Here is a 27800-nt window from a genome sequence, read left to right as displayed (position 1 = left end):
GTAGCTGAGAGCAGGGAGATTTAACGGCTCCCTGCTCTGTTTATTTATTTCGATGCAGCGCCGTGAAAAGGTGTATGCATCAGAATAAAGCCCAGTAGTGGCCGCCGTGAAGAGCCGTATTGGCGGTCACTAACCGGTTAAACAATTGGCGTGACTAGGCTATAAGTGCTAAAGCTTTGCTTTTGGTATAATTTTCCATTTTAGCTTTCAAATGATACCAGGATCATTTTTCTAGCTACAATATTTATGAGTAATACTGAGTAATATGAGTAATACTGAGTAATACTGAGTCAGGGAACAGTTTTAAAAAAAGTTTTACTTCCTGGTTCTTTGTCTGTGTAGGAAAAAGAGGAGGTGCAAGTGAGAGCAGGAAGAAGATCACAGCCTTTTTAGGTCATCTCTTTCCCTTTACAGCCTTCCAGTTAGCCCAGGCGTGTGATATATTGACTTTTGTTCACCTATTAGAGAGGATATACACTCTCCGATTGCTACATTTAAGGGGTAATAATATGAACACATCTATTCACCCATCTGGATCACTGATGTTTTGACGATCTTGTGAAGATATGTGCACGTTGACTTTTTTTTTAAAAATGTTACTGTTTAATTCTGAATTGCATGAAGGTGCCAATGATGGTAAAGTGCTAAGTGATATTTTCATAATGCGACAAGTGTCTACTTTCAGAAAATATATGGTCATGGGCAATACAATATGAAAATGGTCTCGAAACCCCTAGAGGCAAAAGGGTTAAACATAAACGTTCTAACATTACATTTTCTCTGTGAATAATGCCCTTGCTGTAGCTTACCTTCACAGCTTTCTACAGGACTGAGACCATTGCCCCGATTTACTGTCCAGCATATCTTAGTTTCGAAGCCAACAAAACTCATTGTAGCTGTAAAAATGCGGAACCAGCTGGCTAGGATAACCTGCGTGGAGAATGGGATTTGCAGTCATGTGGAGAAAGCCTTTATAACCGGGAGCATAAATGTTTGCCAAAAAGTGTTATTTTTTATCCTTTGCCAATATTTAAACAACCTATGACATGTTTAGCAATCAAAACCCACTGCAGCAGAATATAGTACTAAAATGAGAATCTAAATAGAAGTCCAATAGAAATTTAATTGTATTTCTGAAATTACAGTGAAACATTTACAATGAAACATGTACAGTGCACATATTTGAATGTTTTGTTTCATTAAATCAATGTTATTTGTGTTTTTAAGCATTTTTTTAATTGATTTGTATTATTTTTTCTTTACGATACAGATTCTATGTATCCTGTATGCAGCTGTATTGTTCTCTCTCAGCCGATTTCCGTTAGTTCAGCTGAACTGACGGCTTGGCTGAGAGTGGCGGTCCTGTGTGTCTCTTACACACTGGATCCACCTAGTATCGATCACATCTAAGTCCAAGAACAACAAAAAAAGGTAGTTTTGTAGTTTTGATTTGTCTTTTCTCTTTTTTTCTCTTCCTGATGTGAGGGTGGGGAATGGGTTTCTAGAATTGTTATTTTTCTATAACAGGAGAAAAGGCTGCAATACTTGTGAATCACTGCTAAATGCATGTCGATGATTCACAGTGAGCAAGTAGAAACGAAGAAGAAGCAGCGCTCGTACTAGCGCTGTGGCCTCTTCAAAACAGCTGATCGTCAGGGGGGACCGGAAGTCGGACCCTGACCTATCAGCTATTCATGGCCTACCTTGAGGATAGACCATACATTTTTACTGGGTGGAAAACCCCTTTAACGCAAGTGGGAGGAACAAAAATAAATCAACATAACACAATATAACAAGGCAAATTATTTAAGAAACAGGAAAAGCCTTGCCATGCCATCTTACCTCAGGGTAGAGATTGAATCTTTTCAACGTGTTTATTACACTAGGATATTCTGTAACATTATCATTCATGATCAACTGTAACCCGGAAAAATATGATGGAGCTTCAATGACAGATTTGAAGTAAGAATAATAAAGACCCTGTAAAAGCAATAAAAAAAAAAACAATTACAGAATTTCCTATTTAACCCCTTGGAGGTACGGCCAATTTGAGTTTTTTTACATAGTACGGTTGAAAAAAAGACACATGTCCATCAAGTTCAACCAAGGGATGAGAAAAATTTCTACACATTGACATAGGAGCTGACGTTTTTTCGTTCTAGGAAATTATCCAACCCTTTTTTAAAGCCATCTACTGGAGCTACTTTGACCAGCTCCTGCGGTAGACTATTCCATAAATTCACAGTTCTCACAGTAAAGAAGGCTTGTCGCCTCTGCAGGTTGAACCTTTATTTCTCCAGACGGAGGGAGTGTCCCCTTGTTTTTTGAGGGGGTTTTACATGGAACAAGATTTCACCATATTTTTTGTATGTGCCATTAATATATTTATATAAATTAATCATGTCCCCCCTTAGTCGTCTCTTTTCAAGGCTAAATAGGTTTAGTTCTTTTCATCTTTCCTCATAACTTAGATTCTCCATGCCCCTTAGGCGGGATTCACACGACCGGGTCGGGTCCGAGCCCGAGTGCCGGCCGGTAAAATCGGCCATTCTGCCCGGCCGGTTTGCATAAAGTTATGCATCCGTGCCGGGCCGGGCAGATCCGGACAGTGACATCAGCGGCAGCTCCTGAAGGGGAATCCCCATGTGTTCGGGGATTCCGCTTCAGGAGTTTCCCCTGATGTCACTGCCCAGATATGGACAGAGACATCAAGCGCTCTGTCCAGGAGCGGAATCCCCGAACACACGGGGATTCCGCTCCTTCAAGGAGCTAAAGTGCGGCTAGCACATAGCAGAGCGGGGAGATACCTCCCCGCTCTGCTATAGTGGCGTCGCTACAGTAGTAGCAGCAGCAGCTGCTGCTACTAGCGGCGCCATCTAAGGTGTCGCCGAGCCAGGGTGCTTTTAACAAGCAGGGGAAGGGAGCCAGCGCAGCGCTCCCTCCACCTGCTGTACACCCCGGCCCTGCAACACAGTGTGCAGCGATGCCATTCGTCAGAATGGCATCAACTCCTCCTCCTCACATGCACTCTGCGCTGTGAGGAGGAGGAGATAGAGCGCAAGCGCCGGGAAACCCGGCCATCACTCGGAACACATTCCGGTGATGGCCGTGTAATACCCGGCCCCATAGACTTCTATGGGAGCCGGGCGGCCGGGTGCCCGGGCAAAGATAGAGCATGTCCTATTTTTTGACGGCCGGATTTTCCGGCCGTCAAAAAATCGGTCGTGTGAATAGCCCCATTAGGGGTCTATCATTCCTAATGCAGCCGGGTGCCGGCCGATTTATGAACGGCCGGCACCCGGACGGGAAACCCTGCCGTGTGAATGAGGCCTTATTAGCTTAGTTGCTCTTCTTTGTATTTTTTCCAACTCCAGGGCATCCTTTCTATGAACTTGAGCCCAGAACTGGACTGCATATTCTAGATGAGGCCTCACTAATGCTTTGTAATTGTGGCAATATTACATCCCTGTCCCGCGAGTCCATTCCTCTTTTAATACACAACAATATCCTGCTGGCCTTAAGACTAAATAACAGCATGCAATGTCAGTCAGCTGCTTCTATGATCTACAAGTACACCCAGATCATTCTCAACTAGTGCCTTACAAGTACACCCAGATGCTCCTCAACAAGTGACTCCCCCAGTGTAGCTCCCCCTAGGAAATATGATGTATGCAGGTTGTTGGTACCCAGATGCATAACTTTACATTTATCTACATTAAACTTCATTTGCCAAGTGGACGCCCAAACACTTAGTGTGTCCAAATCATCTTGTAATGTACCAACATCTTCCATAGATTGAACTATATTACATAGCTTGGGGTCATCTGCAAAAATAGAAATAGTGCTATTAATCCCATCCTCTATATCATTAATAAATAAGTTGAATAATAGTGGTCCCAGCACTGAACCCTGGGGTACACCACTTATAACCGGGGACCATTCAGAGTAGGAATCATTGACCACAACTCTCTGGATACGGTCCTTGAGCCAATTCTCAATCCAATTACAAACTATACTTTCTAAACGTATAGTCTTTAATTTACCCATTAGATGTCTATGAGGGACAGTGTCAAATTCCTTTGCAAAGTCCAAAAACACTATATCCACTATTTCATTTTAGTTTTTTCCTCCCCGCATGCCAAAAGCCATAATCTTTCTTTTTTCGTCGACATAGCCATATAAGGGCTTTTTTTTTTTGTTGTTGTAGTTTTCATGGCACCATTTATTGTACCGCATAATGTACTGGGAAGCGGAAAAAAAATATTTGTGGGGTGAAATGGGAAAAAAAGTGTGATTATGTCTTGTTTTTACAGCGTCCATCAGGCGGTAACAACTACATGTGCACCTTGTTCTACAAGTTTTGGCGACACCAAATTTAGATGTTTTGTTTTAGGTTTTACCATGTTCAGAAAAATCAACTATTTGCTAAGAAAAAAAATGTTTTGTGTCGCCAGGTTCAGAGAGCCATAACTTTTTTATTTTTCCGTCAATTTAGCGAGATGAGGGATTTTTGCGGGGCGAGTTGTTTTCACCGATACCATTTTGGGGTACATTCGACTTTTTGATCACTTTTTATTTCATTTAATTGGAGAGCTAAGGTGACCAAAAAACACATGTTGTATACATATATTTTTTTACGGCGTTCATCGAGCGGGTTAAACAATGCTATATTGTGACAGTTCGGACTTTTACGGACGCCGCGATACCAGTTATGTTAACTTTTATTTCTTTAACATTGATTTAGGGAAAAAAATGGGAAAAGGTTTTTTTTTTTTTAACTTCTAATACTTGTTTGTAATTTGCAACATAAAAAAAAACCACCTTTATTTAACTGGTTTTTTTACTTTTTTTATTAGTCCCCCAGGGGACTTGAACCAGTGATCGTTTGCATGATCTACTGCAATACTAATGTATTGCAGTATATCGTGACACTGAAGGAGTACAAAGATGGCAGACCTGGGGGCCTTCATTAGGCCCACAGGCTGCCATGACAACCATCGTCACCAGCAGATAGCATTTCAATGGGGGGGTGGCGCCCCAATGTAAATGCCGCGATGGAGTGAGGTGTCGGCTGTATAACACAGCCGTCACCCACTGACTATGGAGCGAGCTCAGCCTGTGAGCGCGCTCTATACTTCCCCTTAGCGACATCTCAGTAATAGCATGTTGGATGTACACAAAAGAGAGAAGCTTTAAGCTTTATTCGTGGATTTCTGAACTTTATCTTAGACTGCGTTTTTCACTTGGTGGTCTATAGGCTGAATTATGCCCATTAGATTCATATTTTTCTTGAGAAAGCTATTTCGTTTTGGGTAATTCTGGCCCTGGAATTGAACCTTTAGAAATGCTTGTGCTCTACTTATCTTGAAAATGGAGCTTGGAAGCCATATGAATTATAAATAAATTATTTGAAGCAGTGGTAGTAATTTGCAACATTAGTAATGCCCTAAATATATTTTTAAAGCGTAACTGTCATTTAAGAAATCTTTTGACTTGTCAGTGACATAAAAAACAATGGTGTCCACAGTACGCTCCTTTCATATGAGACTTCCTCTGAAGGGGCTAAAATAGGGATGTAAAGTCACAATCTCCGGGAATCCCTTCAGGACCAAACTTGAAAAAGACCCCTGCGTGGGTTAAAACATTGCAGCTTTTTTTGGCATGCTGGAATCAATACCCTTTTGACATACACTCCTTAACATTGAAATTCTAAGACCAAGAAGGGCAAGCCGTAAGGTTATGCAAAGGTTAGAGGCAGTAGCAGGTGTGGCGAGATCTGAAATTATTAAACTTTCAAGCACCTCGCTCCAATATGTAGCATGCGAGAGGGGCATAAAATTCAGATGCAAAGTTTTTAGCCACATTAAACCTCAATAATCAGATCAAGTGTTGTGGGATGATTGTGTGATGCCTCCTGTTCGTCAGCGTGACAGTTATCACCACTTGTAGCAAACTGAGAGGGACAGAATCCTTGAGCTAATAGACCTTGGTTTATCACTGCAGCAGATCACTACGTACCTAGGCCGAGATTTCAGCCCTTTTCAACATTGCGTGTCCCGGGGGTTGGGAGAACAACAACAAACGGGAATGACAGCAAGAGGTGGGCGGATAGTCTGATTGGAAGAATGAAATGTTGTGATCCATTCTGCACTGCAAGTGAAATTGGACGCCACATCCCAAGCCTAGGGCGACAACCAGTGTCGATGCAAACCAGACGTCCAGCTACAGGTGCTCTGTTGACCACACGCTACCACACTCAAAGGCCATCATGGTGCACAGCATGACGCCAATGTTGGCTGGAATTGAGGTCTATCCTCTTCAGCGATGAGTCCCACTTATGTCTCGGACGCAATGATAGCTGAAAAAGAGGCCTTCAAAAGGGAACATCACATCGATCCTACTCCTGGGATTATGGTGTGGGGCGACATAATGTACGGCAGCGGGACCCCTCTAGTCTTCATTTCAGGTACACTAACAGATCGGCTTACATGGATTTGGTAGTGGAACCAGTGGCACGGCCATTTCTCCAAAGTGTCCCAGAAGCAGTTTTCAACAGGACAACGCCATGTTGCTCGTGCTACTGTGAGCAACCTGCGTGGCCTAAACTTGTTACCATGGCCTGCAGCATAGACTCCGGACTTGTCTCCCATTGAGCACATCTGGGACATCATTGGTCTGCAATTGCAAAGGGAGCTGCCAGCAAACAATCTTGATGATTTGCGTGCCCAAATGCATTCAGCGTGGCATAACATTCCTCAGACAACCATTAAACTCATTGATAGCATGCCAAGGCATGTAGGTGTGTGTATTTCTGCGCGTGGCGATCATACGCGATACTGAAGAAATCAAGATGTTTGGAATATTTTTTTCCATTTTTTTTATCATTTGCACATCATTAACATGTATATCGATTCTGTGATTTCCACAATTCCAAAACTTTTCCTTCTTGGTGTTGCTATCTCAATGTTGAGGAGTGCATTTCTACAGTTGGGTGGAGGCTGTCATCTTCGTTCAAAAATGTCACAGTGACATGTCAGAAGTTTTGATCGATGGGGGTCAGGGTGCAGAGACCCCTATCAATCACTGAAACGAACAGGCAGAAGCGCTCACCCAAGCTTTTTCCCCTCTTCTGCTGTGATCGACAACCTAAGTATGCTTGAAGACGGGCTCACATAGAAAGTATACAGGTGCGTCATCAGGTTGAAGATCGCAGCCAAAGAGGCAAAGCGCTCGAACTCCCACCACTCAAAACTTTTGACATATCACTATGACATAGTAACTGTCGATTCAGAAAACCTTACAGACAGGTCCAAATAAAGCTGTGTTCACATCTGCATTGGAGGCTCCATTGCTGGTTTTATTAAATGTAACGGGAAAAATAGCACTGCATGTAGTATTATTTTTCCTGTGAAAACAACAGACACCAAACTGGTACCCAACAGACTCTATTGTAAGTCATTTGAGCCAGTCAGGGGGCGTGGCTGGTAGGATGGATCCGGTAGAGTGTCCTCATTTTCGTTATGAATAGAATTCACAATACAAGTGTGAACATAGCCTTAACTGCTATGTACACCTTTGGCAGGATGTTTTTTTTTTTAAATTCATTAATTAAATCACTTTGTTATGCATTTTATAAGCAATTTTCAAATTCACTTCTATTAAAAAATGTACATAAAAGCTGTATTGTGACTCTCAGCCAATTATGTCAATTCAGCTGAACTGACGGCTTGGCTGAGAGCGGGTCCTGCGTGTTTCTGACACACGGGATCCAGCGGATATTGATCACATCTAAGTTATGAACTTAGATGTGATCGATATTAGGAGGATCCCGTTCAGCTGAACTGACGGAGTCGGCTGAAAGAGATTGACACAGCTTCTGGATAATGAATACATAGAAGATGTATCTTAAAAAGTAAAAATTTTTTTAATAAAAGTAAATTTAAAAATTGCTTAAAAACACACAAAAAAAATAATCATAATTTTGTTCCAAAGGTGTACAAAGCTTTTAAATCACAAACTACATTTTGAAACAAAACAATATACAGAGTATTATTATTGCCAAATGTATAAATACATTCCAGAATCTTAAAACTAACCATTTCAGTGCGAAAGGCCATCTCTCGCTCCAGAGTAGAAAGGTGAGAAAAATGACGGTCATTTTCAAAAAGTGTTGATATGTAAAACCTTGGGGAGAAAACAAAACATAAAATTGAAATATCAAACCATAAATTAACCATAAATAATAAATACAATATTTTCAACTTGATCTACTAATAAAAAAGCTGAATGGATGTATTTTGATTACCTCAAAATAAGCTCTGGCAAACCTGCTATTGCTATTTTTAACTTTGTTTTAGAAGTGAATTTGAAAATTGCTTAAATGATAAATCACTGCTTCTAAGGCTGGGTTCACACTGCCTTTTTGTCCTCTGTTTAGCGTGTACGTCTGCAAAGTGCCATACATATACACCTATCGTGTTCATAGTGGTCCATTAGTCAGACATAGGCCAAAAGAGTGTCCGTTTGGACTTTGTAGGGTCGGTATACGTTTGTATGCTGCAAAAAAATTAAGTATAGAAAAGAATAGTAGACTACACCGTTCCATCCTCTAGTAACATGTAAACAAACGGAAACCATATTAGCCTATGGGTGACAGATGCCAACAATTGGCATCCGTCACAGGCACCAGTTTAACGGATACGTCAATCGCTTTTGGCATCCATTTAATATATACATCATAAAAATAAAAAAAAAGTATCCGTTAAACAGATTCCCTTTTAGTCTAAAGGTGACGGATGTCACGATTAGGCATTGGTCAAAGCCTTCCTTTAAATTTTACATTGGGAGCTTTGTTAAAAGACAAAAACGCAGTGTGAACCAACACTAAACAAAAGCAATCTGCTGCTCAACTGCTTCTTAACCCCTTAGTGACCAGCCTATTTTAAACCTTGATGACCAAGGTATTTTTTACATTTTCCATCATCGCATTCCAAGAGCTACAACTGTTTTATTTTTGCGTCAGCATAGCTGTATAACGACTTGTTTTTTGCGTGACAAGTTGTATTTTTTAATAGCACCATTTTGGGGTACATATAATTTATTGATTAACTTTTATTAACTTTTTTTGGGGCGTAATAGAAAAAAAAAACCCCAGCAATGTCACCACCCTTTTTTTGCGTCTTTCCCGTGTGGTATAAATAACATAACTTTATTCAACGGGTCGTTACGATTGTAACGATAATAAATTTATATTGTTTTCTTATGTTTTACTACTTTTACACAGTAAAAACAAATTTTTTTCCAAAATTATGTGTTTTTGTGTCTCCATATTTGAAGAGCCATAACGATGGCACCCTGCGATCTCATAGCTCTGGTAGCTGAGAACAGGGAGTTTTAACTGCTCCCGGCGCCGCAGATTTATTCTGATGCAGCGCCCTGAAAAGGCGTATGAATCAGAATAAAGCCCGTTAGTGGCTGCCGTGAAAAGGCGTATTGGCCTTCACTAACGGGTTAAAAAAAGGCTCAAAAGAAATTCTTTCCATCTCAAAGATTCTCTTGAAAAATAGTAAAGGCGTCATGCTGCAAGAGGAAACATTTTAGGGAGAACAAGTACTGGAGGCAAATTGACACAGGTGCACAGCTTGTTACAGTTGCAGCATGTGTATTAGAGCTGTGTCTTCTAATGATCCCAGCACCTGTGTCCATCACATGACCATGGACAGACTATTATCCACTGGATGTATACAATGAATGTTCCTACTAAATAACAAGCAGAGATCTTGAAACCTTTAGGCCCCATGCACACGACCGTGCCGGCAATCCTGGCCCGCTAAGTATGGGAGCACGGCCCCGCAAAATGCAAAAGAACGGAATTTTCGTAACATTTCTACGGCACGGACACCCATCCGTAGCGCTACGGAAAGGTGTCCGCGTTCAATGAAAGTGAATGGGTACATTTTTGCGGACCGCAAAAACTGAGGTTTCTTATGGTCGTGTGCATGGGGCCTCAGTAGTATAGAAAGTACGTTGGAAAATTATTTTAACTTTTAATTATACAAAAAATAACTTTCATTTTGTGAAACTGAACTACCCCATTAATGACAGGACGATTCTTTTACATTTTTTCATCTTTGTATCCCGAAAGCCATAACATTATTTTCTTTTGCTATCGACATAGATGTATTAGGGCTTTTTTTTTTTTTTGTCATACGAGTTGTATTTTTTAATGTCACCCTTTTGGGGTATACAAACAATACAATATGAATTTTTGAAAAAATTATTTGAATAAAGTGCGTAAAAAAAGAGCAATTCCGGAATTGTTTTTTGGGTTTTGTTTTAACGGCATTCACCGTGAGGAAGAAAATGACATGATAACTTTATTCTGCGGGTCAGTACCATTATTACGATACCAAATTCATATAGTATTTTTATGCTTTACTACTTTTGGACAATAAAAACACAAAATAATGTTTTAGCGTCACAATATTCTGAAAGCCATAACTATTTTTTTTTCCGTTGATGGAGCTGCGCGATGGCTTGTATTTTGCAGAATTAATTGACATTTTCATTGGTCCCATTTAAACAAATAAACTTTAACGCACTTCTAACTTATCTTGTACATATGCCATGAATTTCTGAGATGGGAAACCCTTCACTACATACAGTGGAGGAAATAAGTATTTGATCCCTTGCTGATTTTGTAAGTTTGCCCACTGTCAAAGTCATGAACAGTCTAGAATTTTTAGGCTAGGTTAATTTTACCAGTGAGAGATAGATTATATAAAAAATAAAATAAAAAATCACATTGTCAAAATTATATATATTTATTTGCATTGTGCACAGAGAAATAAGTATTTGATCCATTTGGCAAACAAGACTTAATACTTGGTGGCAAAACCCTTGCTGGCAAGCACAGCAGTCAGACATTTTTAGTAGTTGATGATGAGGTTTGCACACATGTTAGATGGAATTTTGGCCCACTCCTCTTTGCAGATCATCTGTAAATCATTAAGATTTCGAGGCTGTCGCTTGGCAACTGGGATCTTCAGCTCCCTCCATTAGTTTTCGATGGGATTAAGGTCTGAAGACTGGCTAGGCCACTCCATGACCTTAATGTGCTTCTTTTTGAGCCACTCCTTTGTTGCCTTGGCTGTATGTTTCGGGTAATTGTCGTGCTGGAAGACCCAGCCACGAGCCATTTTTAATGTCCTGGTGGAGGGAAGGAGGTTGTCACTCAGTATTTGACGGTACATGGCTCCATCCATTCTCCCATTGATGCGGTGAAGTAGTCCTGTGCCCTTAGCAGAGAAACACCCTCAAAACATAATGTTTCCACCTCCATGCTTGACAGTGGGGACGGTGTTCTTTGGGTCATAGGCAGCATTTCTCTTTCTCCAAAAACGGCGATTTGAGTTAATGCCAAAGAGCTCAATTTTAGTCTCATCTGACCACAGCACCTTCTCCCAATCACTCTCAGAATCATCCAGATGTTCATTTGCAAACTTCAGACGGGCCTGTACATGTGCCTTCTTGAGCAGGGGGACCTTGCGGGCAATGCAGCATTTTAATCCATTACGGCGTAATGTGTTACCAATGGTTTTTTGGGTGACTGTGGTCCCAGCTGCCTTGAGATCATTAACAAGTTCCCCCCGTGTAGTTTTCGGCTGAGCTCTCACCTTCCTCAGGATCAAGGATACCCCACGAGGTGAGATTTTGCATGGAGCCCCAGATCGATGTCGATTGACAGTCATTTTGTATGTCTTCCATTTTCTTACTATTGCACCAACAGTTGTCTCCTTCTCACCCAGCGTCTTACTTATGGTTTTGTAGCCCATTCCAGCCTTGTGCAGGTCTATGATCTTGTCCCTGACATCCTTTGAAAGTTCTTTGGTCTTGCCCATGTTGTAGAGGTTAGAGTCAGACTGATTAATTGAGTCTGTGGACAGGAGTCTTTTATACAGGTGACCATTTAAGACAGCTGTCTTTAATGCAGGCACCAAGTTGATTTGGAGCGTGTAACTGGTCTGGAGGAGGCTGAACTCTTAATGGTTGGTAGGGGATCAAATACTTATTTCTCTGTGCACAATGCAAATAAATATATATAATTTTGACTATGTGATTTTCTGTGTTTTTTTTAATATAATCTATCTCTCACTGGTAAAATTAACCTAGCCTAAAAATTCTAGACTGTTCATGACTTTGACAGTGGGCATACTTACAAAATCAGCAAGGGATCAAATACTTATTTCCTCCACTGTATAGATATTGCTTAGAAAAAAAAAAAAAAAAAGAACTTACCAGTGCAAAACACCTACAAAAGCAGCTGAAATGGAAGAAGACATATATTAGGTTTTCTACAAAGTAGTTTATAGAGTTCAATAAGGAAATAGATAAAATAAATGAAATAATAAAACACTGCAAAGCCTCAATTTGGCAAGAAAACAACATATGACATGTACACTATACATGCAATTTACATGATTACAGTCACTTTCCTGTGTGCATCTGTCAATCAAATGACATCACTTCAGGTTTCATTGACCACATAATCTCGTCTCTTAAAAGACCTTATTGTCGTGTGGACAGACAATGAATCAAATATGGTAAGGAGGCTCCATTCATAAATCCAGAAACAGTTATGGAGGACGGCACTGCTTAAACTATAGGCCCTTGCATATGGGCCAATGATCAAGCGTTCATATGAAAACAAGCGTTCATATGAACGCTAGTTCCCGATCATTGCCCTGTGTAAACAGTTTGCTAGTTTATGCGCTCAATAAAAGTGTCACTAGTCGGTAGCACATCTCCCTGTGTGAACAGGGAGATGTGCTGCCGATATGATGGAAATTTATGGGGACGAACGATCATAGTAACAAATCGCTCATCCACATAAATAATCAATCATTCTCCTTGTGAAAGTTGCAAACGAGCACCGATCAATGAGTTGTCTTGTTGATCAGCGCTCGTTTTCAAGGCCTATATTGGGCCGTATAAAAGGATCCATAGGGATTGAATGGAAATTAGCACAAAAAAAAGGTAGTAATGTGCATAGAGTTCTTTTTTCGAGGGCTTATGGTCTATGCAGCTCAGGACTTCATTTATATAGACTATAACCACTTCCCTGCAATCCATCTTAAATTTTAGATTTCACCCAGGATTCTCCTCCTGTGTTATGGTATCAATCCCATGATGCCTCAGTACAGCAGCCCGGTGGCTCATTGGTTAACAGTGTTGCCTTGCAGTCCTGGGTTTGAACCACGGGCAACATCTGTATGGAGTTTGTATGTTCTCCCCATGTTTACGTGTGTTTCCTCCCGATACTCCCCACACTCCAAAAACATACAAATAGGAAATTTATATTCTAAGTCCCAGTGCCAACTGTATTCTAGTAAGTTACACCTCTCAGATTCCAGTATTTGGGCAACAGTTCTGCATGTGTATTGTTTTAGTGATGTAGCTGCAATCAGTTAAGAATATAAAGTAAAGATCATGAATAGTTTACTAGTTTTTAAAAGCAATTTCAAAGATTCGTTGTTCTATTAGAATTGCTTTTCAATTTTCTGCCCTATGAGTAAGTGCTTTACTTAAATCGGCAATAAGCATATGACACAGATAAGTACCATATCCCACCCGGAAATACACCCCTTCACCCCGCGACGAGCTAATCAGCGCATGGGTGGAGTGATCAGCATGAAGATCAATTACCTTGTTATGTCTAGAATAATACTTCAATTAAAATGCTGGAGTCACGGTGTCTTATGGACCACACAATATTATTATATACAACCATTCCAACTCTGCTCGTTGTGAAAATAGAGAATGGAAATGCATTGCAGTTAAGGGGGTTTTACACTGGCCGATTATCGTGCAGACGAGCATTCATAGAGCGCACGTTGCCGATAATTTCCCTGTTTAAACAGTGGAACGATCAGCAGATGAACGAGCATGAGCTCGATCATCTGCTGGTCGTATAATTTAAAAAAAGTAAAACATTATCGCTGTCGGCAGAACATCTTACTGTGTAAATAGGGAGACGCGCTGCCAACATGATAATAATGTATGGGGACGAGCGATCAGAGTAACGATCGCTCGTCCCCATCCATAGCTCCGTGTGACAGGAGGAATATCAGCCGGTGTAAAAGGCCCTTAAGTAACTCTTTATTGTTTTATTTATGGAATTATTTTGTTTCTCCCTGTACACTGTCTCTTCATATCACCTTCAGCAAAATGTAGGAATTGGTAACCATCCCAAAATTGGTAACCACTTCCCTTTAATGCTACACCAATCAACTGTAAAATAAATATTCACAATAAAGAACCAATAGCAACCACCGTTTTTATTTGTTCCATTTAAAATAAAAGAGGTCTTTACAGTACTTCCATTCATCTGCAGTTAGCTGAAATGGTTATCTGATAGAACACACAACAAAAGATGAAGGGCAAAAGTTTATTAGGTAGTCATCACTCCATTATACATGTAGAATGTGTAGGTAAAGGCTTTTGTATAATTTGTCCTTAGTAAATAAAGCCACTGGAATGAAACGTTCTATGAACCTGTACATAAATTGTATGTGGAAGTAAACAGCAATGAATGTACAAGCTTATACATAGCTATATACTTTGCATGCGTTTAAAGCCTGGTACCTGGAACAATTTTTGCAAAATGGTGCAAGAGTTGATGCAAGTTGTTTTTCTATGCCAAATTCTTAGGGTCAAGGTTTAAAAACTACCACATACAAATAATACCTCTAGCAAGAACAACTTTTTGGAATTTCAAATAATATCATGTAACACATTTCATCAAAGTACAACAAACAGCAAATTAACACGGCATATCTGAAAAGGACAAGTGATGACAGGGCGCTGGGAGTATCATATTACTCCCATCCAGTTATGTAAGCGCAGCAAATAACAACACAGACAATCCGCTTAAAGGCTATGTACACATTTGAATTTATCAGTGTGTTTGGTGCACGCAGGAACGCGCTTTTACTGATCAGATCGAAGTTCATAACCTAGATGTGATCGATAACAGGTGGATCCTGCGTGTCCATCTCGCTGACCTGATGGATTCAGGTCTCAGCACAAGCTACAGCTGCTCTGTGTACAGGATACAAAGCAGCTGCATCAAGAAGTAAAAAAAAAGAAAATATTCTATTTAATGTAAAGTAATTAGAAAGTTGCACCAAACACACTAATACACATTTTAATCTAACAAAAAAAAAAAGTTTGCAAAACATCTACATAGCCTTTAATTATTTTCATGTCAAAGTGAATTTGTCAGGTATAACATGATGAACTAATTAAAGGCTAATGAATTTTACATATGGTAGTGGTTACCTTTAGCTATAAAAAAAAATAAAAATTACCCTACATTTCATGCTGTAATTTTCATTTATAAATTTCTTAGACCCCTTGGTCTCATGCTGGACGTATCCCCCCCCCCCCCCCAGTAATACATGCTGGATGGGAGGTATGTGATTCCAGGATACTGCTGTCTACACTGGCTCTCATGTACTAGCACAGCTTCATTCCTGTACTGCTTTATCATTCGAGTGCAGCCCTTGAGGGATCTCTTTTCTACCGTACATACATACGGAGACTGCTGCCTTTGTGTGTAATCTTTCTCTGCTCCCCCTGCAGATTTTGCTGTAGGTGTTCTCCTCTCTGTCACTAAACTGATGCTGCCTGTGTGTGATTTATTCTCATCCTTTTGCAGATTGTGCCGTGTGCTCGCTCTGCTCAATCTACTGATTCTGCCTGTGTGTGATTTATTCTCATCCTTTTGCAGATTGTGCCGTCTGCTCGCTCTGCTCAATCTACTGATTCTGCCTGTGTGTGATTTATTCTCATCCTTTTGCAGATTGTGCCGTGGGCTCGCTCTGCTCAATCTACTGATTCTGCCTGTGTGTGATTTATTCTCATCCTTTTGCAGATTGTGCCGTGTGCTCGCTCTGCTCAATCTACTGATTCTGCCTGTGTGTGATTTATTCTCATCCTTTTGCAGATTGTGCCGTGGGCTCGCTCTGCTCAATCTACTGATTCTGCCTGTGTGTGATTTATTCTCATCCTTTTGCAGATTCTGCCATGGGCTCGCTCTGCTCAATCTCTACTGATTCTGCCTGTGTGTGATTTAGGGCAAAGCCCAACGTGGCGGAATTGCTCTGGAATTCCGCAGCGTTAATCCGCAGCGGACCCGTTTCTCCATTGCCTTCCACTTCTTTTTAGTAGGGTTCGTTTAGACGATGCGGAAAATTCCGCTGCGGAGCATAGGCTGCGGTGCGGAATTTGGTGTCCGCAGCATACAATGGATGTTGCGGACCTGTGGCGGACTGGTTGGGGACTCATTGCGGAAGTTCTCCATTGACTTCAATGGAGATTCAAAATTCCGCAATGAAGTCCACAGATCTAATGTACATGGTTATGTGTGCTGCGGAGCATATTGGTTTTTTAACATGACATTTCTTCATTCTGGCAGGACCTATGTGTATTTCGAGGTCTACAGCCAGACTGAGGAAGTCAATGGGGCTCCCATAATTACGGGTGACTACGTGTGTGCACCCATAATTACGGGAGCGTTGCTAGACGACGTCAGTAAATAGTCACTGTCCATGGTGCTGCAAGAGTTAAGCGATCGGCAGTAACTGTTTCAGCACCCTGGACAGTGACTACCGATCACAATATACAGCAACCTGTAAAAAAAATAGAAGTTCATACTTACCGATAACTCCCTGCTTCTTACTCCAGTCCGGCTTCCCAGGATGACGTTTCAGTCTAAGTGACGGCTGCAGCCAGTCACATGGACTGCCGCGTCATCCAGGGAGGTCGGGCTGGATGCCGAAAGAGGGACGCGTCACCAAGACAACGGCCGGGTAAGTATGAATTTCTTTTACTTTCACTAGGGAAAGTGCTGTCCCTTCTCTCTATCCTGCACTGATAGAGAGAAGGGAAGTACTTTAACCTCAATACGCAACGGCAAGTCCGCATCAATTTACTGCACATTTTGGGCAGATCCGCAACAGAATCTGCAACGCAGATTCTGTGTGGCATTGATGCGGACAGTTGCGGAAGAAATACGCCACGTGGGGCCATGCCCTTATTCTCATCCTATTGCAGATTCTGCCGTGGGCTCGCTCTGCTCAATCTCTACTGATGCTGCATGTGTGCGATTTCTTCTCATCCTATTGCAAATTATGCCGTGGGCTCACTCTGCTCAATCTCTACTGATGCTGCCTGTGTGTGATTTATTCTCATCCCATTGCAGATTGTGCCGTGGGCTCGCTCTGCTTAAACTCTACTGATGCTGCCTGTGTGTGATTTATTCTCATCCTTTTGCAGATTCTGCCGTGGGCTCGCTCTGCTCAATCTACTGATGCTGCCTGTGTGTGATTTATTCTCATCCTATTGCAGATTGTTCCGTGGGCTCGCTCTGCTCAATCTACTGATTCTGCCTGTGTGTGATTTATTCTCATCCTATTGCAGATTGTTCCGTGGGCTCGCTCTGCTCAATCTACTGATTCTGCCTGTGTGTGATTTATTCTCATCCTATTGCAGATTGTTCCGTGGGCTCGCTCTGCTCAATCTACTGATTCTGCCTGTGTGTGATTTATTCTCATCCTATTGCAGATTGTGCCGTGGGCTCGCTCTGCTCAATCTACTGATTCTGCCTGTGTGTGATTTATTCTCATCCTATTGCAGATTGTGCCGTGGGCTCGCTCTGCTCAATCTACTGATTCTGCCTGTGTGTGATTTATTCTCATCCTATTGCAGATTGTGCCGTCGGCTCGCTCTGCTCAATCTCTACTGATTCTGCCTGTGTGTGATTTATTCTCATCCTTTTGCAGATTGTTCCGTGGGCTCGCTCTGCTCAATCTACTGATGCTGCCTGTGTGTGATTTATTCTCATCCTTTAGCAGATTGTGCCGTGGGCTCGATCTGCTCAATCTACTGATTCTGCCTGTGTGTGATTTATTCTCATCCTTTTGCAGATTGTGCCGTGGGCTCGATCTGCTCAATCTACTGATTCTGCCTGTGTGTGATTTATTCTCATCCTTTTGCAGATTGTGCCGTGGGCTCGATCTGCTCAATCTACTGATTCTGCCTGTGTGTGATTTATTCTCATCCTATTGCAGATTGTGCCGTGGGCTCGATCTGCTCAATCTACTGATTCTGCCTGTGTGTGATTTATTCTCATCCTTTTGCAGATTGTGCCGTGGGCTCGCTCTGCTCAATCTCTACTGATGCTGCCTGTGTGTGATTTATTCTCATCCTATTGCAGATTGTGCCGTGGGCTCGCTCTGCTCAATCTCTACTGATGCTGCCTGTGTGTGATTTATTCTCATCCTTTTGCAGATTGTGCCGTGGGCTCGCTCTGCTCAATCTCTACTGATGCTGCCTGTAGGTGATTTATTCTCATCCTTTTGCAGATTGTGCCGTGGGCTCGATCTGCTCAATCTACTGATTCTGCCTGTGTGTGATTTATTCTCATCCTATTGCAGATTGTGCCGTGGGCTCGCTCTGCTCAATCTCTACTGATGCTGCCTGTAGGTGATTTATTCTCCTCCTATTGCAGATTGTGCCGTGGGCTCGCTCTGCTCAATCTCTACAATGATGCTGCTTGTGTGTGATCTCTTTCCGCTGCTTGCCCTGCACATTATGCATGTGCTCTCCTCTCTTTTTACACTGAATGCTGCCTGTGTGTGTGATTTACCCCCCTCTCCCTGCAGATTGGGCTCACTCTTCTCAATCTCCACTGATGCTACCTCTGTCTGTGATTTTGCTCCTCTTTCTCTACACTACACTGTCTGTGTCCTCTCTCCCCCGCACCCTGCAGACTCTGGGTTCTTTCCTCCCTAATTCAGTTTACTCTGCTGTGAATTACCTCTTACCCTTTCCGCTGATATCTCTAAAGCCTCGTTCAGGATTTCACAGAGACCCGCATGAAATCCGATAAAATCCGCATCCCATGCACGTGAATGGGGTTTCGTCAACCATGTTTACACCGATAAAAAAAAACAAAAAAAACAGCCGCGGACATAAGTAGCTTGTTAATTATTTCGATTCCACACTGAAAGGCCGAGAATGAGAATGGGGCATATCCTTGTGCAGATCTGCTGCACACCCATGGCAGAAATCTGAGGGAAAGCCTCTGATATTTGCAGGGGAAATACAAGTAGGATGTAATGCAAATGCGTCAACGGGCCCTAACACCGAGAGACGGAAAGCAGAGAGAGCAGATGATCACGGCCCTGAGCCGACAGCAGCCAGGAGCAGTCTAATCTATCATAGAAGCAGCAGCACAGTCGGATATGTAAGGATGTAATCATACAAGCAGTTTTTGTGGGAGTTTGAGCCAAACACAGGAGTGGATACAAAAGAGAGAACACATATAAAATCTTTACTTTATACTCTTTGGATCCACTCCTGGCTTTGACTTAAAAATCTGCATCAAATACTGCATGTGCGGTTCCAGCCTAAAGGAGTTAAACAGGCTCTACAACAGGAAAATGGTAGGACTTTTTTTAATAAAGACTATTGAGAAAAAAAAAAGTGTTGCATAATGAAGACCTAAACCTAGAAATATATGAACCCTCATGACCCTTCTCATGATGTATCCGTTAAACGGCTACTATTATAGCCTATGGGTGACGCATACCTCAGTTAGGCATCCGTTTAATGAATCCATCACCCAAAGGCTATAAAGGCATCCGTTTAACGAATACATCATGAAAAGCTTATGACATATTCGTTTAACGGATTCCTGTGACGGATGGTATACAGTAGCTGTATGTAAGTAAATGTCATAACTCTTCACTGGATCGCTTTTTTAACAGCATGTAAACGGCAAACATAGTTTTTTTTCTTGTAATCTATACAATGAATATGATAATTAATGGTCGGATAACCCCTTTGATTTTGCATTTAGGAAGCAAATAAACAACAAAACTAATTAGTGTAAAACCTTTTTAAGTTTTCAGCAAAAAAAGTTAATTTATTGTATAATGAAAAGTTATACAGTTTCCAATACACTTAGGGCTTATTCAGACAAACATATAATACCGTGTTTCCCCGAAAGTAAGACAGTGTCTTACTTTCTTTTTATCCCCAAAAGCCCCACTATGTCTTACTTTCGGGGTATGTCTTATATTGGAAAAAAATTGTCGAATTATTATTTTATTTTTTTTCACAAACTTTATTTAACTGTTTTACATTTTTTTTTTTAGTCCCACCAGGGGACTTCACTATGCGATGTGCCGATCGCATATATAATGCTTTGGTATACTTAGTATACCGAAGCATTATTGCCTGTCAGTGTAAAACTGACAGGCAACCTATTAGGTCATGCCTCCGGCATCGCCTAACAGGCAGATGCTGAAGGCAGACCTGGGGGTCTTTGTTAGACCCCCGGCTGTCATGGAAACCCGACGGCGACCCGCGATTTGTTTGCGGGGGCGCCGATCGGGTGACAGAGGGAGCTCCCCCCTCTGTCAAACACATTAAATGCCGCTGTCACTATTGACAGCGGCATTTAATGGGTTAAACTGCCGGAATCGGCGCGCGCTTCGATTCCGGCAGTTGCAGCAGGAGCCAGGCTGTGTATAACAGCCGTGCTCCTGCCGCTGATCGCCTACCGGTGACGTATGGAGACGTATGGAGAGGGGGGCGGCGCGGAAGTGGGCAGGAGGCGGCAATACCCCCGTATTTCCCCGAAAGTAAGACATGTCTTACTTTCGGGGTACGGCTTATATTAGCCGACCCCCCTGAAACCCCCGATACGTCTTACAATCGGGGGGTGTCTTACTATCGGGGAAACACGGTAGGTCCGTGCAACGCACGTGATTTTTACGCGCCTCGCACAGACCTATGTTAGTCTATGGGGCCGTGCAGATAGTCAGTGATTTTCACGCATATTTATGCGTTGAAGTCAATGGGTGCGTGAAAATCACGCGCAGCACACAGAAGCACTTCCGTGTGACGCGTGTGAATCGAGCAACAGCAGTAAAAACTATGAATGAAAACAGTGAAGCGCCATGTGCTTTTCTGTTTAGAAAGATACAGAGTGTCATAATAATGGCGGCTGCGCGAAAATCACGCAGCCACGCATCATACGCGGCTGACACACGGAGCTGTTAAGTACCCTTTGCGCGCGCAAAAAGCCGCATTTTTTTGCGTGCGCAAAACGCACAAACTCGTGTAAATCCAGCCTAACTGTGTCATTTCATGGTTTTCAAGATCTCTGCTTGACATTGATCAAGGTCATTTAATAGAAACCTTCATTGTTTACAAGAAAGACGCTCTACTAACTTTACTGTAACAAGCCAAGCACCTGTGCGATCCTCTAAACCAGGAGAAATTTAGCATTCACCTTCGTAACCTGGAAATACGGTTAATTAAAAATTTACAGCTCCTATGCAGGACTTTGTGTATCCATGGTAACAGACTACAAACACGCTGTGTGTGGTCTGAAACTGCTGCTGTTATGCTCTCTTCCACATGTTCCCCACATATAAGTAACATACATATGGCAGGTTAACAGGAAGTAGGACAGATGGACAATTTGTCACCATGGAAACACATAGGTCTCTATAGGAGCTGTGAACATAAAATTATCGGACATTTTTAAATAAGACTACCTGTAAATTGCCTTTTTTTTTTTTAGATGCACTGGAATAATATGTTCTAGCACAACGTATTAAAACCACTGCTCAAATAATAAAATCTTGTTAATAATTCAAGCCACACAAAACACATTTGACGTTGTCACAAGTATTCACCTTTTAGCATAAACCTGAATCAATGCAGTCTGCTGTTTATATGCTCTTGGCTGTGGTAAATGCCTAGATGACGAGTTCAGCACAAAACAATACTGATTCTAGGGTTGGTGGCAGACTGACAAGCTTTTCTGAGGACTATTTAATAATTTATCATCCAGCAGGGACATCAGAATTCCAACTGTCATATATAATTATAAAACTCAAACCCAAGAAAGAATCCCATCTAGATGTGGAGAAACAGATGGTACAGATAGAAGAAAGCAGATGAACAATGTGCCTGTGGTAAGTTGAAAATACAACTTGTAAGGCCTTAACAAATCAGCCATCTTTACAATATGCCTTTGTCCTTTTATGACCATCAACATCCACTACTGACCATGCTGAAAAGAAGTAAAAGGAGTACAAAAAAGTTTAGGGTTGACAAAGGTAGAGGTTCCGCAGTTATATTACATTGGGTTTCAAAACGCAAGTATATGAAATGCTCACACTTAGTAATCTACTTTGCTAAACTTTCCAGTGGTGTTTATGGTACTTTAATGTCCTGCCGTGGTGGGATGCTTTCTGGTCTCAGCACCTTAGGTTTTGGAATGGTGTAGAACAGCACAGAACACCCCTGAAGTGGAGCCGTGATGTAGCTGCTGGAAAGCAGAAAAGGAGAGATCTAAAGCTGTAACTTCTTCATGTTGAGAGTTTGTGCAAAAGGAGTTATTATGTTATGTTAAATTCATGTCTGTATATCACAATTAATTTCTTGAGCAGAGGTGAGTGAGAGACGCACATTGAGAACCTATGCCCGTTATACGCTTTACTAAAATGTTACAAATATATCTTTACCCCGAAATGTCCCACCTTCACTAGATGCCACCACTCTAACCCTAATCTCTCTCACAAATACTCTCGTCACATGTATGACTATGATAGTTTATTTTTTTTCTTTAAGGCTCTAGCCATGCAAATTTAGATGTACGGGTTATTTGTGTGCACACTATTTTTAGAGTTTGGTGAATTAAATGGTTGTTATATCCCAGTCACAGGAAAAAAACAAATGTAGCTAAAAGTACATTGTTTTTCCCCCCCCCAAAAAAATTTTTTTAAAAATTGCAGCAAAATAGTGGTCACTCAGGTTACAATATTTTCAACATGCAATGGCCATTCTTGGGCCATTGTAGAGTTGCACGATGCATAGAGGTATCGATACTATTTAGATGCCGTGCACCCTCAAACGGTACAATACTGTTAATTCATGTATTTCGATACTAAGCTGTGTGGCCGCACAGCTTAGTATTGTAACACATGAATGTAGTCAGAGCGGGGCTGCGGCTATGTAATACAGCCATTGCCCCACTCCTGACAAGTGTGTGCATGCGGTCAGCATGCTGTGATGCGGCCGGCGCTGCACTAATGAGCGGCAGCACTGAAGATCGAGAACATGGCGGGCGCACTGCAAAACACACCGATGTTCTGTCTTCAGTGTCGGCCTCGTCGCCTCCTGCTGACTGCGCGCGCGCACTTATTAAGAACGGGGCAATGTCTGTATAACACAGCCGCAGCCCCGCTCTAACAGCGGAGATAAGAGAAAACGCTGCTCTCCGAATGCTGCGATCAAAGCTGATCGCATCATTCAAAGGGAAAATGATAAGGGCAAAGTATAGTTTTGGCATCGAGAATCGCAATACTACACAAAGTATCGGTATCAAAGTCCAAATTCTGGAATTGTGACAACCCTAGGCCATTGTACAGTGAAACCTCATTCAACTTACAATGCTACATACAGTGCAGAACATACTGTTAGATCCAAGATCCTGACAATCAAAGTACACATTTTAACGGCAAAACCGCCAGTGAATGGCCAATCAGCACATCCTTTTGGGGCAAATAGAGCCACCACGCAGGCACTATTTTACTGAAGTGCATTTGATTTTGCACTAAAGAAGATTTTGTCTTTAAAGGGTACTAAATGTAAAAAAAAACTTCTGATGTTTCATAGTGATGGACTTTCAATTGAGCCCATGCACCAATTGCTCGGCTTTCCGAGAAGAGCCGATCAGAAACTAAGCGGCTCACCGGAGCGCTTCTGTCACCTTGTTTTAGCGATCGTGTGGGTCTCAGTACTCGGACCCTCACCGATCAAAACTTCTGACATGTCACTATTACATGGCAGAAGTTTTTTGAAAGTTTATTTACTCTTTAACTAAAACTGATTCTGCAGCTTCCTGAAGCTCTTTCTGGTGTGGTTTTAGGCTCCGTTTACATTTCAACTTCCGTTGTTTTTGCATGTCCGTTTACATTTCAAATTCCATTGTTTTTGCATGCTGCACTTTTAAGTCCAGCAAAACTACTGACACTGTGACGGAAATCCAACGGAACCCATTAAAGTCAATGGGTTCCGTTGGGTTCAGTTGGTTACCGTTATGCGATGAATCCGATTTTTTATTGTTCTGCTTTTATGACAGAGCAGAACAACAGAAATCTCTGACGCAGAGGTAAACACAGCATTATTTGTATCAGTTATGTGATTAATTTTATTTGTAATTTTTGGGGATTTAGAACCAATTCCTAGTTTTCCATAAAACCATTAGGGGAGTTTCATGACAACTGTCTAACAGAAAAACTGTCTTTGTTACCCATAGCAACCAATCACGGAACATCTTTCATTTTCCAAAAGTACTATAACAGATCAAAGCTGTGCTGCGATTGCTTGCTATAGGTTTTCATGAATCTCCCCCTAGACGAAAGTTAGAATATTTTTAAGTTACAAAGGTCACTCTGTAGGAAAAATCCATCATAAATATGCCCAATAATCCATGACAGACCCTCTGATTTTTTAAGCAAATTTGCGGAGGAGCCGCATGCAGATTAGTCCCATTGAATGGGGCTAATCTGCATATAGCTACTCAACGCAGTTGTCGCACGGAAACCGCATTAAGAAGTGACGTCACTTCTTTTTTTTCCTGAAACGCATTTTTCAACCTCACACGTGGAAAATTCCACCCCGTATAAACTGAAATCAATGGGATGCTTTTCGTAAGCTGTTTTCACAAGTATTTTAACGCAAACACACGGTTTCCACTCTGAAATCTGCCATGAACATGGCCTAAAATATCTCAATCTGGTTGCGTAAATTTATAGAATAGGATGTCCGGTGGGCGGGACATCCAGGATGGCCGTGTTTTAACACAGCTCCCGAACCACGCTGCAATATCCAGTCTCCAAACCGGGCATCAGGGTCTTTTAAGACCCTGGGTCGCGACCAAACTCCGGAGTAGGGCTGTGCGATTAATTCGCCCCCAAAGACTCTCACGATTCTGTTTTTTAACAGAATCGTAGAATCGATTCTTTAGTGGCCCCGTCCTGAAGGATGAAGCTCCGCCCCACCGCCCCGTCGCTGCCTGGTCCACCCAATTCTGTCTTTGCTTCCCCACGGAACTGCTGTTCTGTACTGAACAAAATGATACAGCACGGAAAAGCAGTTCCGCGGGGAAGCAGGGACTCCTAGTACATAGCTACACCGCCCTGTAGATACCACCCCGATGTAGATACCTCCCCATGCAGATCGCACCACCTCACCTTGTAGATCGTACCACAACCCCCTTTATAAATCGCGCTGGCATGGATAGCACCCGCCTTGCAGATTCTGAGCTGAGTCCCCGGCCAAAGCGTCAGCAACCGCTGGCCGGGGATTCAGCTCCTAGTGGCATCTACAGCGGCGCCATCTATAGGAGAGGGGGTGCTGCGATCTACATGTGTGGGTGAGATCTACATGTGGGGGTGCTATCTACAAGGGAGGGTGGTGGTGCTGCGATCTACAAGGTGGGGTACGATCTACGTGGGGGTGCTATCAGCAAGAGAGTGTGGCATTGTCTAAATGGGCACTAAGGCATTATATTGGGGGGGCACTATGTGGGCTGTAATATTCGTGGCTGCGGGCTGTCAGCTCCAGCCTCCCGCTGACAGCCACAGCCACGAGTCGGCAAGCGCTGGCCCCAGTCTCCTCCTCAGGAGACGCCAGCGCTTGCATCCACTCACCTCCGCCGGAGCCTGCAGTGTGCGCGCACACGCTCGTCCCCGCTCTTAAAGGGGCAGCGCGCGCACCGGACATCTTGAACGACCTTTGACCCGTGAGTACCCTGGGCTATAAGAGGGGTCCAGCCCCCTAGTTCGATGCCTGAGCGTTGTTAGTTTTGCCAGTCTGTCTTGCAAATGGTCCCTTAGTGTTTCCCGTTCCTGTGGTTACCTGTACCTTGTTCCCCGTTCCTGTTTCCCGTGCTTTGCCCTAGTATCAAGTCGTGCCACGTCCTGTGTCATCTGCCACGTCCAGAGGACTCTGCCACGTCCTGTGTCATCTGCCACGTCCGGAGGAATCCGCCACGTCAAGAGGGAATCCGCCACGTCCTGTGTCATCTGCCACGTCCAGAGGAATCTGCCACGTCTGGCGCAACTTGCGGCTCCTGTGTCATCCGCCACGTTTGGCGCCATCTGCTGCACCCATCTCATCTGTGCCAGAGCTGCGGCCACCATCTGGACTATTCAGGTACCCTTGTGCGGGACATTGTATTTCTGGGGTGTCCTGTTGTTTGGCCAGCTGCCTCCCCGCTGCGGCGGTACGGCCTAGTGGGTCCACTAACCTGCTCCGTGACAGTACGCTCAGGCCATGGACCCCGCTGGTCAACCTGAGACGTTGACTACACAAGCCATGCTGGCTGAGATGGAGGATCTCCAGTCACGACAAGACCAGCTCCTCCTGTCGGTGAATGCCAAAGCCCATCGGCTGCTTGCTCCAACCACAGTCATCACCGCACCCATTCCTGCGGTTCCGCCTGCTACACTTCCTGTCTGTACCGGTACCAACCCCGTGTTCCTTCTGTTCGGATGACGTCAGGATCGCCTTCATCATCTCTCTCCTTACTGGCAAAGCCCTGGCATGGGCCAATCCTCTGTGGGAACATCAGGGACCAGAGACCCGGGACTTGCAGTGCTTCTTACAGACCTTCCGCTCGATCTTTGAGGAACCTGGGAGAGTTTCTTCGGCTGCTGCATCCTTGCTGACCCTACACCAGGGAGACCTCTCCGTGGGCGAGTATGCCATTCAGTTCCGTATCCTGGCTGCTGAATTGACCTGGAACGAGGCTTTGTTGGCTACATTCTGGCAGGGACTGTCTTCAGGGATCAAGGACGAGCTGGCTGCACGCGATCTGCCATCTACCCTGCACGAGCTTATCCTACTCGCCTCCCGTGTCGACATGAGGATCCGGGAACGTTCCCAAGTGGTTCTCCGGGGGAGAGAACTTCCCAGGCTGGATTCTGCTGTCCCGCAATCCTCCTCAGTCGTCCCACCAGAGGACCCGATGCAGAGTAATTATGTTAAATTGTCTACCCAGGAGAAACAACGCAGACACACTTCTGGACTTTGTTTGTATTGCGGCCATATTGTGCGTCTGTGCCCCCAGAGGCCGGAGAGACCCCATTGCCTAGGATTGGTTGGAGAGACAACCCTAGGTGGAACGGAATCTAACAGAGGATTCACTTCCAAATTGACTATTCCTGTGACCCTGGTATCCGGCGACAGGACGCATCAAGTCTCTGCCTATCTTGACTCTGGTTCTGCTGCAAATTTCATCCAGAAAGAGCTTGTGGATCATCTTAAGCTGCCCACAGTTCCCCTGGAGACATCTTTGGCTGTTGCCTCAGTTAATGGACTGCCTCTGCCTAATCCCATTATCTCTAAAACCAAGCCGTTGAAGCTCCAGGTTGGAGTACTTCATTCTGAACTTATTTTGTTCCTGGTTTTGCCCAAGGCCATCAATCCTGTTCTGCTGGGCCTGTCTTGGCTTCGACTACATGCCCCAGTCCTGGACTGGAATTCTGGAGAGGTTCTCCAATGGGGCTCCAAGTGCCATGGTCGTTGTCTGTTGCAGATCCATCCTGTCAAGCCTTTTCTGCCTCAGTCGCTGTCGGGACTGCCTCCCCATTTTGCTCAGTATGCAGATTTTTTCAGCAAAAAGGAGGCTGAGACGCTGCCTCCACATC

General features: G+C 43.1%; 1 protein-coding gene across 2 annotated transcripts in view; it reads right to left on the bottom strand.

Annotated features, from left to right (window-relative positions):
- Nucleotides 1-27800, bottom strand: part of DPY19L1 (dpy-19 like C-mannosyltransferase 1) — a 189043-nt gene that overhangs the window by 127618 nt on the left and 33625 nt on the right. For both annotated transcript variants that reach the window (XM_075826937.1, XM_075826938.1), the window contains 4 exons: nt 12298-12322; nt 8097-8184; nt 1843-1980; nt 810-930 (listed from right to left, as the gene is read on the bottom strand). In XM_075826937.1, the coding sequence (XP_075683052.1) occupies nt 810-930; nt 1843-1980; nt 8097-8184; nt 12298-12322 (372 nt within the window). The remainder of the gene's footprint in view (nt 1-809; nt 931-1842; nt 1981-8096; nt 8185-12297; nt 12323-27800) is intronic.

The sequence above is a fragment of the Rhinoderma darwinii genome, chromosome 5, assembly GCF_050947455.1.
Source record: "Rhinoderma darwinii isolate aRhiDar2 chromosome 5, aRhiDar2.hap1, whole genome shotgun sequence".
In the NCBI taxonomy this organism is placed as follows: domain Eukaryota; kingdom Metazoa; phylum Chordata; class Amphibia; order Anura; family Rhinodermatidae; genus Rhinoderma; species Rhinoderma darwinii.
This window is presented reverse-complemented; position numbering and strand designations above follow the sequence as displayed.